Here is a 21236-nt window from a genome sequence, read left to right as displayed (position 1 = left end):
ACTTCTTTTTTCGGAAGAATTTAAATCTAAAGCTCTTTACCACAGAGCTTGCATTGCTAATTATTTACTTAGCATTCCAAAGAAAGAAGAATTTAATGATGAGGTGGACATTTCTGTACATGACAAGGCTTTTCAATCCTTCGTTGGTCACATAAATGAAAACTTGCTTATTCACAAAAAGGCATACTTAATGTCTTTTCTTTTAGAAAAATACTGTTTCTTATTACCTCCCGAATTAAAAACGAGATATACTTCAGCCAAACTTCAACGAAGGCTAGAAAAGTATTATGGAAATTCTATCGTCATTCAGACACAGAAAGGGCAGAGAAGATCCAATATAGTATTCAGCAGTTCTATATCAATTGCCGAAGCCATTCAAGCAGCTAGCCATTCAAAATGTGAGTTAAAACTTTCGGAAATTGAAGCTGAAGTTGAAATAGGACCTATAAATGAAGACCAGACTTTACATGCAGCTGCTTCAATAATCCGTAGACAATTGCAGTCCTTAGATATATCAAATGAGACTTATCCAACACCATCTGAAATATCGTTGTCTTATTCTACACAGCACACTCTTTGCTTATTAACAAAGTTTTTGTTGTGGATTATTGATGATAAGTCATACAATGGATAGGGTAATGTTTCTGACCTTCCTGAAGGTGAGCACGAAGAAAACAAACCAACAGCAATGAATCGCGACGAACAAAATGTGTCTGATTTGGTTAGTTATGTGCATTCAAACATGACTGATTCATTTAACATCACCGATCATCCAAAATACTTGATCAATATTTCTACAAGGATGCAAGCCTCAAAAGACGTTCAAGATTCTCTTCTAAAATCTATTGAACGTGGCAACCAAATGGTCAAGTCTTTTGTCGAAGGTTGCTTTAATGAAGGTGAAAACCGTGTTTTCTACAGTCCTATTTCGAGGTCTCCACTAAAGACATTTGAGGATATGACTAAGACTTCAAAACTCAAATGTAAAACAGGTGACTTTGTGAAAGCCCATATAAACCCAGAGATGATATTTCGTCGCGCTTTAGCCCTGGCTAATGTTTGAGAAGATGTAACAGTAGACAAGATCTTGGCATATCCTATTGGTTCAATACCTTCAGCACTTTTCCACGATGATGGTACCATGCGTAAGTGATGCAAATCAGATATAATTCACCTTCTTGAAGAGGAAATCTGCTCTTCCTTCAACCTTCCAAATTATGACACAGCAAATACAGTTTTGATACGTGATGGTATGGGAATTATTCAATGTATGGATGTCAAGAAATGCAGCACATTTGGTGATCTACTACGAAACTATGTAACAATGCTTCTAACGTGTTTTTTAAATGCTGGAACAGTGGTCGATGTTTTTGATCGCTACGATGTCAAACATTCAATCAAAGCAGCGGAAAGATTGCGTCGAACCTTGTCATTTGGAGCCCAAAAGATTTATCAGGTTATTGAAGGAAGAGCAGTTCCGGACTGGAAAAAGTTCCTTTGCAATCCAGAAAATAAACAGTCACTTATCAGATTACTTGGTGAGTATTGCGAACGGTATTTTGGACAGTCTCCTTTAGAGGGAGGTACCGAATTGTTTCTCGCGGGTGTTTTTGAAAACCCAGAAGTTGTCAAGAGATTTTCTTGTGATGGCCTGTCAAATTGTACTGACTTATACATCACACAAGAAGAAGCAGATACACGAATGATTCTTCATTCGGTGTATGCAGATGCCAATATTTTCGAATGATAGAAAAGGTCGTATTATTATAAAGTCATCTGACACTGATGTGTTCGTGGTCTGTGTCCACTATTTTCCTAAACTTGAAAATACAGAGGAGATGTGGTTCCAAACTGGGTCAGTATCAAATTTGAAATATGGAAGGCGTTTTCTACCTGTTCACGATATATGTCGCTCACTTGAACCCTCAATCTGTAATTTATTGCCAGCCACACATGCCCTCACAGGATGCGATACGAATTCTTCTTTTTTTGGTCTCGGAAAGAAGTCTATGTACAAACTTTTGCAGAAAAGTGCAAACAATTTCCAATCCCTTCAGATAGGTTTTTCAACGGGAGATCAGGAATCCGCCATTCATGATGGACGCAAATTTGTTGCTTTGTTATACGATCCGAAGAGGAATTTCGGTGATTTACATGAAGACCTGAACAAGTTAAGGGTGAAATTTGCCACAACAAAAGATATGATATAGATTACCCCCATGTGAGGCGTCCTTTTTACAACACATCCTCCGTGCAATGTTACAGACGCAAGTTTGGATGCATTCACACATTGCAAAACCAGCAACCAGACAGCCCAAAAAACTCTGGTTGGCAAGAGGGTAAAAATGGTTTACTACCGATTTTGTTTGAAGGACATATGTCAGCAGATTTCCTTCAAGACCTTATTTGCACATGCAAGGGTAAAAAGGCTTGCGATAAAAATTGTGTCTGCAACCAGCAAAATCTAGGTTGTACAACTATTTGTTCGTGTGAAGGTTCTGAGAGTTGTAGAAACTATCTTACTCACATTCAAATTAGTGAAGAAGAGGACGATGAAAATGGCGTCTGAGTGAATCGTGTAAAGTTGTATATATTCATGACATTATCTTTAACAAAATGATTAATATTTCTACAGTTGGTTTCTTTGTGGTTAATATCACTTCGACTATGCGATTATTTGAACCTGTGTATTTTGTTTGGTTCTTTGTTTTTGTGTATGTTTTGTTTTGCATTTGCAACTGCCCTTTATGACTGACCACTTTTTATTTGTTTTATGGGTTTCATGTATGCATAGCTGTCCTGCAATAAGGGAACGTTTGTTTTTCTATCCATACAATATGTATTTTTATTGGAGTACACATAACAATGACGCATTGGAATTAATTGTTTCGATCTCATTCACATACCTTTGGTGAAATATTTGCCACTGACAAATGGCATATACCATACCAGAAGCATAATTTACTCTCTTTTAATTTGAGAAAACGTATAAATCAGAAATACATCGTAAAATGTATATGTGAAGAAAAAAATACCAATTAAAGGTCATAAACATGTTTATCTTGTGTGTAAATATTGTTGCTATTCTGAATTTTCTTTAAAATCGCCATTTTTTTAAATTTTTTTTAGGTTTTTTTTTTATAGTGAATTGTTACAGTTTATTGCTTCATTTAAGAATTAAATTTTGTTTATTAAAGCAAATGTGATATTATTTTTTTGATTGTTTATAACCCCGTGTGAAATAAATGTACTTCGGTGAAAAAATCGACCACTTCACTTTAACCCCAAATTAAAAAAAAATGCACCATATTTCGATTCTACGACCAGGCAAACATTAAACTTTAATCATTTCTCTATCCAAAAATGTATAATTTAGCCTGCAGGTAGGGTGGTCCATTAAAGTTGAAAATTCATCGACTTTGTCACTCCACTAGTATGTCATTTTCTACTTTAAGACTTTTATGATGTATTTAAATGGGTAATTATGGTTGCAAACTCCATTGGAAATTTGAATTGAGATATGACCATATCATAAGGGAAAGAATTTTTATTGGAAAAAAGGGTAAGGAAGGTGATCTAAAAGTTTAGGGGGTAGGGGTGAGGGGGATAAAAAAAACTGTGGGAGGGGGCATCTTTGATGTGTATATATACAGATCATATTTATTGAAAAAAACATTTTTTCTAACAAAGAGATATTTTATTATCAATCATGATATTGATCTGTATAAAAGCTCAGTACAAAAATTGCTTACACATAATGTCTTTCGCATTAATGTCAGATATATTAATGGTTTTATCTTTATAGCAATAGTGTAGATAATTATAACTAGAACTCACAAAAGGATTTCGCCCCTGCCCTGCAAATTTTATCATTTTGGACCAAGATTAGATCATTTTCAAACACATATAGTGCTCCATTACAGAGTTTTATCAGTATAAATCATTCAGCTTAGGAGGAGATTTGCTTTTAAAAGACTAATACCACATTGTAATATATATTCTGGTAAGTTGAATTATCTATCTCCCTTTAAACATGTTGGAACAGGAAAATATTACTTTATGCACATCCTCAAGCATTAGTCTACAATTGTATAGAATATCATCAATATCTCATAGTTTGCCATTTAGTTATTCAGATGGAAAAAATCCTTTAAAAATCAGTGACAAAAATAGACATGTTGAAACCTATGTAAAACAAATGAAAATGCAATCAACTATATACAAATGTTTAGATGCAGAGGGTCTCCCAAATATCCAGCAAGGTTTCTGAGACTTTCTCTTTTTAGTTTAGGATGGATAGATTTCTTTTATCATTGGTCAATCAGAATCAGAAATTGTCCAAGGGCTTTTTGTCTGATCAGAACCAAGTAAGATTTGGGAAGAGATCTTTCTATACATCATTCCAACCAATTTTATTTCACATTGGCTTTTTGGATTCCGAGAACCAGATGAAAATATGATTTTTGATAAAAGAGTCAATTGGAAATTTGTGCAACAAATGCCACTATAAAATTGAGGATAGAAATGGCAAATGTGTCAGAGAGACAACAACTGGCCAAAGAGCAGAAAACAGCCAAAGGCAACCAATTGGTCCTTCTATGTTTGCCATGTGATCAACATAATATGAGGATAGCTTTCAGATAATGTTCCAATAATCAATCACATAATGTTCCCAAACATTGTGCCTGGAAGATTCAATGAAGATTTTTGCCAATTGGATAATCAAAATCAAAGTTATACTCGGCAGCCATATTTTATGTTTGACTGGACCAGATGATGACAATTTGTAGAATACCTTCTATAAATCATTCCTGATTAATACTGGTCAAGTTGCTTAAGTTAAGGGACAATAATAATGGCCTTTCGTGAGACAAGCAAACTTTTTTTATTTAAATCTTTCACATATTAGTCTGTCTGGAGTCAGGATCCTTGTATTTCTATAGTATCTTGGTGTGTTTTTCTGCTTTTATAAGAAATTGCTGTTGATGGTATTCTTAACACACAGGGATATAAAGAGATAGAAATATTGTGCATAAAATGTTCTAATATTCGACTGTATGTACAAAAAATGTAGATTTGAGGTTTGCTTTTGGTGTTTTTAGGTTGCTGTCTCATAGATACATACCTCTTTTTATTCACATTGCACAAACCCAGCTGAAAATGGGGATGAACTTCAATGTTCTGGAAGGGTAAACTTAAGCTTCATGGATACATGTACTGGTAATGCTGTTTAGTTGTAATAGTGATAGTTCTGTTCAGTAAAATATGTAAAAAGTGAAGGATTAGTGATAAGACAAAGAACAAAATATTTTTTATTCAAATACAGGCACATATTGGGCAACATCTAACAACAGTATAAAGTGGTGGATTATTTTTACACAGATTTTGTATCCATTGACTAATTATACTAATTATATCAAGAATGCACAGAAAACACTAATTTAAGGTAATTGTTTATATCATATCCACATTATCAAATACAGGCTTCCCTTAATCCTTGTACCTTAGATATGAACATCAAAACTGGAACTATCAAAATTTTGATGTACATTTGAAAAAAAAAAAAAAAGTAAATCTCTTTGCCAAAGCCACAGTTTATAATGATATGCCATTTTTTAAATTTAATAATTGTACACTTATTCTTCATTATTAAACAAACATATGTTTCTTAACATTATTAGTTTTCATTTAAAACTTATTACATATAGTCCACTACAATGTTCAAACATATTTTCAGTTTCATTTCTTCACTCTAACAAGCTCAACTACATGTATACAATTCTTTTAAATATAAAATAATGGCAAAGAAGGCTTTAGATGTATTTTTTCATAATACAAAATTCCTACATGCACTTCAACATGTTCAACAAAATACAAACAGAATTATAGCACTTTAATGCTATTTTTCATCTCACAGTGAGGCTCGCTCTCTCTCTCTTTAACTGAGATAAAAATTGCATCACACTGCAAGATCAAAATACCCCCTTAAATTAGTATACACTTGACTGCTGTTACATTACAAAACTATAATTGGATACTATGCTAATTAAAACAAGAATTTGTGCATATGAACTTGAGGCTTTTAAAACAGGGTAATAAGAAAAACTCTAAACACAAGTACTTATTCTGGGCCTATCACAACAACAGTGTTACTCATGATCAATTTCTATTTTAAACAAAACTTACAGTCATGACAATCCTTTTTTATTCTGAGGTACAAAATGTATATCAATATATAAATGTATGAAGATAAAATGACACTTGATCAACATATCTATTTAATTTGCTTTAATTGCTGAAAGCCTACATGAACATTATGCTGTAGGAATGTAATGATTCGGATGCTGCATACATTTACACAACTTTTTCAATATAATGTTAATACAAAGATATAAATAAAAAAATGTTTTTTCATAATGTTACAAAATTAGCATAAAGCAGCAACCTTATCTTAAAATAAAAGAGAACTCCACCTAACAAATGTATGCATTTTTGTTGTTGAAAATGATGCTAATTCATGACCCAATCAAATGACAAGTCACTGTCCGGAATATAAACGTATTTACACATTTAGTATTTAGCTGTATCTTGCCTCTGAATGACCTTAGATCGACTCTGAATCACCATTTGACGTCAAGCAACAATCACTTTTAAATTGTGACGTCAAATATTTTAAATTATGATGTCAAAGTTTACGGGTACAATGTACCTGTGTGATTTTACGTAATGGCGGACAAATTTGCATACAAGTGTAAATACGTCTATTGTCCCTAGTTGATGTTTTACAAATCTCAGGTGCGGATCCAGGATTTTGAGTGAGGGGATTAGAACAGACAAAACACTTTCATTAACCACAAATGTATCTCCATAAAGAAGACCCAGACATCCCCTGTAAATCAGGCTTAATCAGACTCTGTATCTCAACGCTTTGCATTATTTGGAGAATTTGGTGGTGATAATTGCAGAACTTTATATGTTTCTTTTCAATTCATTCACAATTTGAAAAGACTCATGAGAGAATTTGTAATATTGTGTAGACATTTGCCTCACTGACATACACCTTACGTCCTCTTTTATTCCTATCAAAATTAAAGCTATTGTAATTTTTCTATAAATTGTAAATTAGATACAAATGAAATTTAATTTATTTTTTCTGTTATTTAATTTTGTAATTACATTTTTTTTGTAATTATAATTTTAAGTGCATGTATATTGTCTTTAATACATTATTGATGATTATTGCCATGATTACAAATAGTAAAAATATAATTTTTTATCTTTATCTGTTCATAATAACTTCTTATCACACAACATATTTCTGGCAATTTAATATAAATATCCTTCACCATTTAAAAAATCTTCTATCAAAAGGTAAAACTATTCATGTCTCAGAAACCTTTAAATGTATTTTAACTATTGATTCATGCAACCATATTACTAAAGGATTACTATATTCAACCGTCAAGACCCTCCCGATCTTTATAATTTTTACACACAGGGCCAAAAAAAGCATTAGAACTTATGTGTATCATACTACCAAATAATATATTCACTGACGTTATAATAAGATTTCAAAGATGATTTTCAAAATAGTGGATAGAATGGTACCAATAACAGACCAAGCCGATTCTCCCTCTTCCTGCTGAGTCCCTGCACTATACTGTGATGATGAGTAATCATATGCTTGGTATCCTTCTTCATTATTATCTTCTCCATCTAATTTGTTATATGAATGAACTAATTGTGCGTAGTTTGCATCATCATACTGTTTTAAGAAGTATATTGACAATCTGTATTCGGACATTTTATAATTAGGATGACCATAGATTCCTATACCTACTGGTCGTTTCATAGTACTTGGGATTTCTACTTCTTCCATCCCACAGGTGTTTGATTGTATAACATAATCTTCAAAGTTTGGAGATAAAGTATTATCAGATATGTATAAGTCAGCATCCCCTACTATTGATTCTAATGTAATGTGAAGACGTCCCTGAGTACTTAGTCTGTAATGTGTATAATTTTCTGCACCAATCGTAGCTGTTAAGGTTTGAAGTAGATGTTCACAATAAACCAAGTTCAGACCCCAATTGGCCCACAGCAAAAACTGTAACACTATGTGCTGAACATCCATTGTTTTAACTGTCTGAAAATGAAAAAGAAACATACTTATGTTTTTTCTACTATTAAAAGATTTTCTTCTGTAATGTGGATTTTTTCCTCCTTACAAGTTAATAAATATTATGTTTTGTTTATCTATTTATCCAATAAAATTTCTCATAAATGTAACTGTTTGTTTTAAAAAATCATTTACTTAAGTGTTAAATTTTGGGAGGTGTATAAAGTTATATCATGCACTTTTGAAATGATACACATATAATATGTATTATGGTAATAGAAAAATTATGCAAGGACCTAATTAAGACCTGAAAAAGGATAATACAGTTTCTCCCTGTTACTTCTGAAATCCTATAATATCAGTGATTTTCCTGCCTTTATTTTGGGTACGAATATAGGCCCCATTCCCAATTAGAAAAACCATATTTTTTTCCCAAAATGAACACTGAAAATTCCAAATTTAATCAAGTTTATCATTCTTATGAAAAACCCTGATGATATGTATTAAAATGAACCAAGAAAAGAAAATTATATGTTAAAATTTGGTCATGATAAAAAATTGGAATTTTAAGAAATAAGCTCTTTAAACTAGGATGAAAACAATGATTTATTTTTTCCCAATTCACACATTATGTGACATTTTCCCAATTACCTAAGGCCAAGGCCCCATTTGAAAAAAGGTAGGAAAATCACTGAATATCAAGGTCAGTATATCCTTATAAATTGTCAGATATTCATAAGGACACACCAATTTAATTTCTTGCAATGCTTGAAAAGTAAAGGCGAGCAATTATTATTTTTTTTAGGTAAATATAATTCTGGTATTAAATGGTCAAAACATGTCCAAGAAATTTGTAATATTCCTGGACTTTAACATATATCATTTTCTTATATATTTTTCAATATAAGTGGACCCCTTTTAAAAAAAAAAATTGTATCAAATATGATGTATTTCTCCCCATTTTAAGTTAAATATTTTAAGTTTTTCTATTTTATAATATTTTTCAAAAATATGAGATGTATGAAGAGGGAAATAGACATGATTACATTTCCGGATGTGTGAAGCTAGAATATTAAAAAAATAAATAATTTCTATTTTCTATTTAGAAAAAAATAGGTGCGGGCTGGTCCGTCGAACAAGGAATTAAATTGGTGTGGCCTAACCATCTTTTTTCACGAAAAAATTAGACTTATTATTTGCAAAATTTTCCCAAAAGAACTATACATCTATCTGGTATTATATTGTCAAAACATGTCCAAGATTTTTGGTATATATATATATATACCAAGACTTTTTTAGTACAATGTATTAAAAATAAGAGGACCCCCCTTGTTCTAAATATAATGAATTTTCCCATTTTTAAGTTGAAAAGCTGTTTTTTTCTTTCTTTTATCACAGCAAACTGATCCCCTTTTCTGAATTTCTATTTTTCCTGCACAAGGACAATCACTCAGACACTAGCTGCGGAACCCTAGCTCTTAGGTCCCATAGATGTTCCGCAAAATTAAAAATAAATAAAAAAGGACCTTAAGAGTTACGGTTCTGCAGCTTTCGCAAAATAAAAAAGGACCTTAAGAGTTACGGTTCCTCAGCTACTCGGACACTTGATGAAAATTTACAGTGCAGGGACACAGGCAATCCCCTCTATCTGGTAAATAATATCATAAAGGGGCATATAATTCTGAGGGACATCCCCTCTAAAAGGTATATCTCTTATTTGGGGGGGGGGGGTCCCAATCTGTTAACAGACCACTTTTGAGTTACCTTCTCACATGAAAAAATCGTCAATTAATCATACTGAATTACTGATTACTCTGACGTCCAACGGCTGTTTTGCCACAGCCCCAGCTTGTCTGGCAAAACAGCCGGTAATCTCGGACTATTGTATAACATGCATATAATATTTATACAACCTATTGATATTAGGTGCCAGTTATATATATATATATATATATTTAATATTACTTTGCATAATAACAAACTGTTCTTTAAGTTGTATTGAGTCTTTTCAAGGATTTGTATATTACTATACAAATCCTTGGTCTTTTCCAGTTGGGTTTGTTCTAATAAATGTTTCTGTCTCATATTTCATCGACAGCCCGTCGAACGTGATAGACGCCGTATTTAATTTGTATCTCAAATAATTTCCAGCAGTACACATTTTAACAAATATTAAAACATATATACAATATTTCAAATATCAATGTATCCACAGTGTATTCGCTTAAATTTCTGAATGTTACCCTTCATAGATAGTCAAGGCCGTCCAGGAAAAACCAACAATCGTTCACATGATATATGAATATGAATGGAAACCTGTATCCGTGCCAATGCTCGAGCCTATCTCCGGATAAAAGTGGCGGACCACACCTTTAATTAGCAAATACATATACAAATACAAAATCAGAAAAAACAACTTTAATTGCAATCAGCAATTAAAGATAAAGGAGCTTACTATGTTGAACGACGGCTAGAAAGTGAAGCGCTTGAAAAACACCAATATATCGAAAGACAAAATTCAACTTCTGATTGGTCAATTTTGTCATGCCTTATGAATATTTATGAAAACGTAACGACAATACAATATTTTCCCGCTTTACTATACGAACCGCGGGAAAATACAAGTATTACCTCTACTCCATGACTAAATATACATTGTAACTAAAACACAAATATAAATTTTTTGACGGGATTGCTTCCCTTAGAAAAACTTAGTAGATACTTAGTCAGCCGTAAGCGGTTGAGCTAAGGAAGTACTTCTTTAGCTCAGTCGGTTAGAGCGCTGCCTTGTAACACAGAGGTACCGGGTTCGAGTCCCGGTGGAGACAAGCAATTTTGTAATGAAATTCGTGCTCTCCGGTTACATTGGCGCCCAACAAGAATAACCCACGGTTAGAAGAATTACCTAGCCAGGTTAAAATATAAATATAAAAAAAGATGAAAATATCATCATTATAGAGTATAATGACTCTTGAGGTGGGGGAAGTGTGACGGGATTGCTTCCCTTAGAAAAACTTAGTAGATACTTAGTCAGCCGTAAGCGGTTGAGCTAAGGAAGTACTTCTTTAGCTCAGTCGGTTAGAGCGCTGCCTTGTAACACAGAGGTACCGGGTTCGAGTCCCGGTGGAGACAAGCAATTTTGTAATGAAATTCGTGCTCTCCGGTTACACATTGTATTTGTAAAATAATATATATTGTCACCATAAAGGATATCTTGAATACTTCAAGCTTATTATAGTCTTATATCTAAATGACATAAAATCTATTAAGTGTATCATACTTAAACTTATAATCTTATTTCCTATTTTCTTCACCAAGCTATCTCTATTTACTTGTGTAGGGGGAGATAATTTACCAGTAATTGCCATTTCGGGAGATTTTTCATGAACTGTCAATGTTAACATTATGATTTGGCTTTTGTTGCATAGATTATATGTCAATTGGTATAACTTATCAAATGTCATATTTTCTAAATACTGTTTATCCTTACTTTTAAGATTTTCTTCGGGCACTTGTACACTTTCGTTTTTCCCCAGTGTGTACACACGTATTGATGACGTCAGGCACACAAATTGAAACATAGAACACATGGCCAGCAAAACAAAAGTTTTGGCAACTTGTGAAGCATGGAAAACCATATGTTTCCCAACATTCCATCACAAGAATCTTTGGTAAATGTTATTTAACAGTAGAAATGTCTATCAGGAAGTTGAAAGTCCATGTATATAAAAAAAAAAAGAGAAGCACACAAAAAAACTAGACATTTTCATTCAAAGTCTCAAAGATATTTTTGCCATTGGCATTTGCACAGTCATGACAGTGTTACTGTACAGTCCATGCATTGCTCCATTCATCTTATGGACACATTTCAATATTTTTTAGAGAGGGAAATAAAATTCTAAACCACTGACATATTATTAGCAATAGTCAATTGAGTCTAGTCCAGACAAGGGCACGTACTGATCTTCACTCGGCTGTGGCTGAACACATTGCAGGTGGTGTTGCCTCAATCTCACAGAAGCAGCTTCAAGTATTCAATTCATGCTGGACTCCATGCTGAGGATAATTCAAAAATTTGCTGTGCGAAACTTGGGATGAATTGAAAATATGTTGGTGTCTCGTAATAAATTAGGGAACTAAAAAAAATGTACATCTAAACTTTGTCAAGAGAAATCTAAAGGTCAATTTAGAAAATAGTTCAACAAAAACCTATACAAGACTGGTCAAACCTAAGCTTCGAATACAGTAGCTGCATCTTGTACTTGCATACCAATCCAGGGATGATTCCAGGTGTTTTCAAATGGGTCCCTGGAACATCAAATTGGGAATTTTTATTCTAATTGGGAATTTTTTAAGCATAACATCTAAGACGAAATAACATTATTTTCCTGTCAAAACGGAAAATGTATATTATTAGGTTTAACCTGTACACTGATGTTCATGTAAGTTGTAACATTTTGAATAATTCTGGATGGGCTACTGTTATTACATGAATATCATTGAACATGATGCACTAGTCTATCATCTTAGCTATAGTTACCTAGGCCTATAAAAAAGACATATATTCCAGCTAACATAAACCACTGACAAAAATCATTCATCGGGTATTTTTTCAACAGCAGGTCATTTCTATAAATTTACCTTGATTCAAATGGATTTCAAATTGAACTGGTAAATTGTTGAATTCAGATTACAAAAGTTCATATAATTAATTGATAAGATATTTAAAGCATTGAACCAGTGTTCTTTAAAATTATTTGGATCATCTTCAAAACTTTTGAAATAGTTCCATAATGATGACATCGTATTTCATGAATGGTCTATCATCAACATTATTTACAAAAAACGCTCAAACTTTTGTCTTTTGAGGAAATAATTTCTTTTACAAAACAAGTTTTCATCATATTATATAACCGGCTCTGCTGGGCGATCTGCTTTTACGAGATCGGCGCCCATTAAAATTTATCCCTCAATGTTATATCAAAATTAGAATTTGCTCTCTGCCGAGGTCTGCTTTGACACCCATTTTTATCAACCTCCAGGGCGATCGGCTTTTACAAGATCGAATACTCCAATAACATATTAATCAATTGAATTTTGCTGCTAAAATTGTTTGCCACATGTTGACATAATTAAATCGTTGTTAATAAAATGCAATCATAAACAGTTTAACCCCGCCGCAATTTTGCGCCTGTCCCAAGTCAGGAGCCTCTGGCCTTTGTTAGTCTTGTATGATTTTAATTTTTAGTTTCTTGTGTATAATTCGGAGTTTAGTATGACGTCCATTATCACTGTACTATTATGCATATTTTAGGGGCCAGCTGAAGGACACCTACGGGTGCGGGAATTTTCGCTACATTGAAGACCCATTGGTTGCCTTCGGCTGTTGTTTGCTCTATGGTCGGGTGGTTGTCGCTTTGACATATTCACCATTTCCTTTCTCAATTTTATTTTTTACAGAGTTTGTCTTTAGTGCCGTGTGGAGACAGTAGAGTGCCTCCCCGTGCTTAAGGTTTATGCTCTTATATTATACTAGATTATGGAGTGTGTGTCCGAGCGAGAACTTCTCTATGTTCATTACTTTAGGAATATCTATCAAAAAGTAGTATTTTAATATTCAGCCCCATTCATCTATTTAGTCAGACGTCAGTCGCTACCTTGATATACCCTATCTTTTGTTAAATTTGTCGGGTAACTTATGACAATAAGCATTTGACGTCTTGAGCCGAACAGTTTTATCATTTTTACACAATTTAATCTACTGTGTGATGGTTCATATTCTGGACGCCAGTCTTTGCTCCTTTGTAATAAATCTACATACCAAAAAACAAATATGAAGCTTAGAAATGGAAAAATATTAAATACTAAACTCGTTCAAAGGGTATCTACACGTCTCAATCTTCAGAATCGCTTATCTAAAAATACTACAATAGCTAACGTTTTTAACAATAAAAATCGTGGTTACCCTTCTATCGATAAGTGTCATGCCAAAAAATGACTTACGTGTCCCCGTCTTTCCACCAACAATACAGTAAGGTCCACATTTAATGGTCGCACATTTTCTCTAAATTTTGAAACTGATATTACTTGAAAAACAAACAGTATTATTTATTTACTCACATGAAACAAACCGGGATGCGGTATTCAGTACGTAGGTGAAACTGGGCGATATTTATCTAAACGCACGCAAGAACACCTGTATCGTTTTAAAAGACCCAATAAATTCAAAAGTATCATTTATCAACATCTTAAGAAGCACAGTCATCCTATTAAATATTTAACAGTTCAACCTTTAGAAGTAGTAAATAAGCAGCCTGGTGAATCTCATTCCAAGTTTGTACGATCACGAAAAATAAATGAATTAAATTGGATTAAAAAATTACAGACAGTCTACCCTCTCGGTCTTAATGATAATATCATGGGAATTGGCAATATATCAAGAACCGATTCTGTTAACATTTTGGATATAGTTTCTAAAACTGTTCGTAAAAATCGTTCTCATGGACGCAGAAAAAATCGCAATCAAAGAAAATTTCGGACCAACCATACAAATATTTCGGACCTAATTTCCATTTCAAAAAATAACGGCAGACATTATCTGTTAACCAAGCTTTGTTCTTTACCTATAAATAAATTAAATAAAATTTTAGAGGATTGCAACACAATTTCATATTACAGTCCTAAGTATGAAATTGTCCAAATTATAATGGCATATTGTTATTCTAAACTGTTTCCAAAAATTGATCGCCCTGAAGATCATAAAAAACATTTTATTAAAATAAAGTATGTCAATAAAGGTTTTGATTTTGTAAATATTGCCGGTATTTTTAACGACCATTCTGTTAAAGACCAAATTCCTGGATATTTTGATAATACTGAACTCCCTCTCATTTGTTATATTTACAAGAAATCTACCCGAAAATATGTGTTTAATTATAGCCAATTGTGTAAAGATGTAAATATCACTGAAAATACACCTATGTCGTGTAATTGCAGTAATTCAGAATACACCTATGGACCAATTTCCCATGTTATAACAGGAGACCTTAACATCGTTCGCGACCGAGAGTTAAAATCATTCCTCAGTAAAGGACCTAAATATCGTCCCCCGTCAACTATTAACTGGAATGAGTGTCGTAATATCATCAACGACTCACTCCGCGCCTACTGTTTGAAATGGGTAAAACGGGAAAAAGCTGACAAAAAATCTTTGGACTCTTTTTTTAATTCAGTAATGAAGATAGTTGATATTCGAATACAACATTTTAAAGAACATTTTACCCTCAACAAAAACTATAAAAACCCTATTTCGCGTATCAAAAATAAACTAACAGAACTAGCCAAGGAATTTGTTTTTGTCCCGGCTGATAAAGCTGCTAATAATATCATTATTGTTTGACGTAAATTTTATATAGAGGTTCTGCAAAAGGAAATCACGAATTCACCAACATTCCAACTGACTTCATTTTCAGAAAACGACATCTGTAACAAACATAAACTTTTAGCTACTTCTTTACAAGCAGAACCAAACACAATGAAAGTCCCAACTATGTACTGGCTTCCGAAGCTGCACAAAAAACCTTACAAATATAGATTTATTTCATCTTCCAGCCATTGTTCAACTACTAAATTGTCTGTTTTACTTACTAGTACACTTGGTACAATAAAAAACCTGATAATAAATTGTTCAAATAAGGCCTTTGAAAATAGTGGAATTAATTACTTTTGGAGTGTCAAAAACTCGTTGGAAGTACTTGATAAATTGCATGCATATATTGGTGATTTTGAATCTGTTCAAAGTTTTGATTTTTCTACCCTATATACCACTTTGCCTCATATTCTTATTAAGAAAAAATTCACATCCCTAATTAACTGGGCATTTAAAAAGTCGGAATGCGAGTACATATGTTCAAACTCTTTTAGATCATTTTTTAGTAGCAATAAACAAAAGAACTATGTCAATTGGACATGCTTTGATACTATTTATGCACTTGAATTTTTACTTGATAACATTTTTGTTCGCTTTGGAGATTCCGTATATCGTCAAGTTATTGGAATTCCAATGGGGACTAACTGTGCACCACTTATTGCGGACCTGTTTTTGTATTGTTATGAGTTACAATTTATGACTAAAATTAGCAAAGACCCATCAAAACAACATTTGATACAAAAAATTTAACAATACTTTTAGATATTTGGATGATATATTGGCTCTAAATAATGACGACTTCAGTATGTATACTAAAGAAATTTATCCTGTAGAACTTACTTTAAATAAAGCTAATGATAACAATGACCACTGCCCTTTCCTCGATCTTGATATCTATATCATAAACGGGAAGGTTAATACAAAAATTTATGATAAAAGAGATGATTTTTCATTTCCTATTGTTAATTATCCATTTTTAGATGGTGACGTTCCCTTGTCACCATCTTATGGTGTTTATATATCTCAACTTGTACGATTCGCTCGTGTATGTAACAATGTATTAGATTTTAGCGAGAGAAATTTATGTATTACTGAAAAATTATTACACCAGGGTTTTCGATATCACAAACTGGTCAAAACATTTACTAAATTTTATCACCGGTATAAGGAAATAATTCGTAAATATAACTCAACATGCAGACATCTTATACGTTCAGGTATTTCACATCCAAAATTTTATGGAAATATTCTTTATAAAGCACAAAAATGTCAGTATTCTCCTCAGAAACTAACAAAACCTTTAAATAGACTTATTAAAAGGGGATATAGTTACGATACTGTTGTCAGGTCATTAAAGATTGCATATTTTGGCTTTAACATTGATTCACTGATAGGGTCTTTGCATCGGAACTAAACACATTTATTTCTAAAAAAACAGTTGTTGGCATGACACGGGTTATGTTCTTCTCATATATTTTATGATAGTATGATACTAAACCCCTAACGGGAGGGATTGTACCTGATATTCATATGATGAAGACATAATCTTTCAATCAGTTTAATTGAGGTCTGGAGCTGGCATGTCAGTTAACTGCTAGTAGTCTGTTGTTATTTATGTATTATTGTCATTTTATTTATTTTCTTTTGTTACATCTTTTGACATCAGACTCGGACTTCTCTTGAACTGAATTTTAATGTGCGTATTGTTATTCTTTTACTTTTCTACATTGGCTAGAGGTATAGGGGGAGGGTTGAGATCTCATAAACATGTTTAACCCCGCCGCAATTTTGCGCCTGTCCCAAGTCAGGAGCCTCTGGCCTTTGTTAGTCTTGTATGATTTTAATTTTTAGTTTCTTGTGTATAATTCGGAGTTTAGTATGACGTCCATTATCACTGTACTATTATGCATATTTTAGGGGCCAGCTGAAGGACACCTACGGGTGCGGGAATTTTCGCTACATTGAAGACCCATTGGTTGCCTTCGGCTGTTGTTTGCTCTATGGTCGGGTGGTTGTCGCTTTGACATATTCACCATTTCCTTTCTCAATTTTAGCATTCTTATCCGGATTTTAACGTTTTGACAACAAACTATGGAAAATTATAGTTGCCTTAATCAGTGACAGAAACTTTTCCGGAAATATCGATTTTTATTTTATTTTCCTGCATTGGGAATTCATTTTCATGTACATTTTTTTTGGGGCCGCTAAGCGGCCCTAAACTATATAGTGGAATCATCCCTGCAATCCACAAACCCAGCTTCTTGTAATACTAGTTCAGTGCTGGGGAGCTTGGTACACTAGAATCAGATACCATAACACCTGAGCTCTGTCAATGAAATGGTATAAAACACTAAACTTGACAACTCTTTAGAAAAGGTGCAAAAGATCAGGAATCATCTTTTTCTACAAAATTATACATCATCTATAGTAGTTTTCTATTAAACATGTTAAACATATAATTAAAACAAAAACTCATACCCCAGAAAAATTGGGGTGAACTCGTGTGGTCTAGAAGGGTAAGCAGTTCATGCTCCAATAGTGGTACTTGACATATGTTGCTGATTTATATGATTAATAGATTTTTTCACATTGCAAGGGAAGAGTATATATACGTTGGATCCTAATCTATGATAATATATATTCAAAACAATATAAAATAAGTCTACCAATGAGTACCATTGCTGAACTCTTTTAACATCCCAAGCATTTGTTATCTTAAGAGTAGCTTCGACAGCATTTTCTTCAAATAGTTTTTGGCTGCCTCAGTCTTCAGTTATACTTTTTTGCTGCAGGCCATGCCAGACACTCTTTTGGAAAAATATAATATAAATTTGAACATGCCAATCCTTGTAATCTTTAAATCAGATGCTATTTAAAAGTTTAGGGTATAACTCAAGTGAATTCATGAGTCAATTAAGATTACTGATTATATTGCTTTATTTTATCTTTTGTTTTATAGGACTGGGCATATGCCATGAGGAGAGAAATGCAGGTTTGTAAAATATTAAAGGTTCTTGCTACAGCAATAGGTCTAATAATATATATGAAATTTATATATTCGTATATGCCTCAATAGTTCTGATAAGTTTTAGATATTAGATGCAGATAAGCATAATTATATTTTTTCACTGTAGAATTGTATGTTGTTGTATTATAAATGACAAAATGGGAAAGTTTTCAATTTGCGATAAAACAAATCATTGCTCTAAAGCGATCTTGTTTAAAAAAATAGCTAAATATTTATTCAATGATACAATGCTATGAAGAGAGCTATTTTTGCTTAAACGAAAATTCAGTGAATTGCAATTCTTGGTTAAGGCTAATTCCAGTAACTGTATGCATATGTGTACACTCTTATTTTAGGAAATTCTTCCAAATCTCTACCTGGGACCATATGCTGCTGCAATGAAGTCAAAGGTATGGTTTGTGTTTATTTCTTTGTTGAGTTTTTTTTTATAACTATTTGAATTAAAATGATATGATAAACAGAGATATTGGGGTATTCATTTGTGCATCATACAAAAGCAACCCAAATATTTCATGATGTTTTCTTCAAAGTTATGTAATAATCATCTGATAAGATTTTCCATCAGCTTGAGTAGAGTAGTAAGTCTTCAACTATACAGCCAAATAAAACAATCAGATATGAATTTAGTAGCTACTGGTGAGAAATCTCTCAGACGGCCTAGAAAGCAGGATAAAAAAAGAAGATTCATAAAATATTGTGAGAAAACTTCTGTATTGTGGCACATTTAAGATTACTAGGCTAGGGTTTTAAACCCTAGCCTAGTAATCTAACTTTTCAGTATATTTTGTAACAAAGGTAGTCTACCAAGTATTTTCATATCACTTCAAAGAGTTGGAAAGTTAGAGATCATTGTTCTGAATATAATGAAATATTTTTGGTTACAGCTGAACATACTATCCCAGACAGGAATAACTCATATCATATGCATTAGACAGGCAGTAGAAGCAAACTTCATTAGAGCTAACTTTCCAGATTGTTTCAGGTAAAATTCTAATTAAATATATTATCATGATACATGTACATTCCTAGAATTAATGAAGTAAACACAAATATTATTGGGTTGCTTTCTCATTCATGCAAACCCACATTTTTTATTCATTTTAATTTAAAAAAGATAGTTTTTTTAATCAGTTTGTATAAGTATTATTGACTAAATGTGGTAAACATATTTGAAGCAAAGAGGCCTCAGCTGTAGAAACCCATTTTCCTGTAATTTGCTGTAAAGTAAGCATATTGCATTATTGGCCTTGACCTAAATGAAACACATCAACAAATATCTCTATCATATAAGTTGTAATAAAAAATTTGATGAATAAATTATATTTCCCAGTCAAGTTTTTTCTTCTAAATCAGCATTATTTCTTGTGGATGTAAGAACATGATTATTTTTAATTTACAGATACCTTGTACTTGATATTGCAGACAGTGTAACAGAAAATATAATTCAATACATACCTCAGGTAGGTTTAACAATTAACAGAAAAACAAAACTTTGTGCTTTTTCTAATATTTTTATCCCTCTCCGGTTTAAATAATTATACGACTGCAAAAATTATTTTTGATGTTGTTGTATATTGGTATCACGTTGTCGGCGCTGTTGTCGTCAGCGTGGTTCGAAGACAGATGGTTTTTGGATGATAACTTAAGTATTAGTCAATAGAAATCAATAAATTTTTAACACAAGGTTATTATGAATTAGGAATTATTGGCCAAAAAGAGACCAAAAAAGGCATTTTTCTAATTTTCAGACAAAAACTTGTGTTTAAGTGTATGGATCTCTCTGAAATTATACCATAGAATGACTTTGGGGGTTATGGCTCAAACCGTGTAGGAATTAGGGACAAAAAAGGGGGAACAACAAGGGTTTCTTGGTTAATGGACAATAAGACAATTTTAAAGCAGTGTAAGGGAGGTAATCCAAACATAATATATTGGATTACCTCCCTTACACTGCATTAAAATTCTGCATAAAGAAATATTGTATTTTCTTGAGGTGGTTAGCTGTCAGTTTACTTTAAGAAGTTACTATAAAAGTTATACTGATGTATTAATTATCTATTATAAGACTTAAATTAAAAGATGTATTTAAATTGGTTATTATGGTTGCATCTCCAATGGAAATTCGAATTGAAATTATGACCATAGCTTGAAGGAAAGAATTTTTTTGAAGACGCCACCTACAGTGAAAAGAACGGAAGTTAGAAAAAAATCAGTGGAACAAAATATTGAAAATTGGTTAATTTAAACCTCGATTTTGGCTCGAAACTTACTATTTCAACAAGTATTTACCAACAAACAATACATTTAGAAGATGGGATGTGACATTAGCCAGTGGAGGATGAGAATTGGTTCATTTTGTCAATCAATCGGTAGGAACACAATCAAATATCCCGCCATGTTGTTAAACCCAAATCGGATCACCAACTTAAAACTCTTAGTGAGAATAACTTTGTGTATCAGTACAATTTTACTACTTAGTGGGGATGTTGAATTAAATCCAGGCCCTCCCCCAACAGGACCAAATACACGATTAATGTCATTATCGCAATCGAAACTTTCATGGGACAAGGGAGATAATGATGCACTCAGTCGAACTCTTCAGGAAATAAGGTCAGAAATGACTACCATGTCAACAAACATGCTCGCAATGAAAACTGAGA

General features: G+C 32.8%; 2 protein-coding genes across 3 annotated transcripts in view; one reads left to right on the top strand and one right to left on the bottom strand.

The window, feature by feature from the left end:
• Nucleotides 1–5299: 5299 nt before the first annotated feature.
• LOC139514407 (UPF0669 protein v1g209471-like) lies at nucleotides 5300–11675 on the bottom strand. Its single transcript, XM_071303596.1, has 2 exons — nucleotides 11610–11675; nucleotides 5300–8146 (listed from the first exon to the last, which is right to left on the bottom strand). The coding sequence occupies exon 2, from the start codon at nucleotides 8132–8134 to the stop codon at nucleotides 7559–7561; it is 576 nt and encodes a 191-aa protein (XP_071159697.1). The 5' UTR covers nucleotides 8135–8146; nucleotides 11610–11675; the 3' UTR covers nucleotides 5300–7558.
• Nucleotides 11661–21236, top strand: part of LOC139514406 (serine/threonine/tyrosine-interacting protein A-like) — a 28939-nt gene continuing 19363 nt past the window's right edge. Inside the window, exons 1-5 of one of the 2 annotated variants that reach the window (XM_071303594.1) lie at nucleotides 11661–11790; nucleotides 18508–18540; nucleotides 18912–18965; nucleotides 19461–19558; nucleotides 19976–20036. In XM_071303594.1, the coding sequence (XP_071159695.1) occupies nucleotides 11746–11790; nucleotides 18508–18540; nucleotides 18912–18965; nucleotides 19461–19558; nucleotides 19976–20036 (291 nt within the window). In that variant the 5' untranslated portion in view covers nucleotides 11661–11745. Of the gene's footprint in view, nucleotides 11791–17811; nucleotides 17889–18507; nucleotides 18541–18911; nucleotides 18966–19460; nucleotides 19559–19975; nucleotides 20037–21236 lie in introns of those variants that run through there. The other variant, XM_071303595.1, reaches the window with a different exon arrangement.

This window comes from Mytilus edulis, chromosome 3 (assembly GCF_963676685.1).
Source record: "Mytilus edulis chromosome 3, xbMytEdul2.2, whole genome shotgun sequence".
Taxonomy (NCBI): domain Eukaryota; kingdom Metazoa; phylum Mollusca; class Bivalvia; order Mytilida; family Mytilidae; genus Mytilus; species Mytilus edulis.
Note: the sequence above shows the minus strand (reverse complement) of the source record. Positions and strands in the feature narration are given on the sequence as shown.

Coding starts and splice junctions, on each gene's coding strand:
- LOC139514407 (XM_071303596.1), bottom strand. CDS start 8,134: ATGGATGTTCAGCACATAGTGTTACAGTTTTTGCTGTGGGCCAATTGG.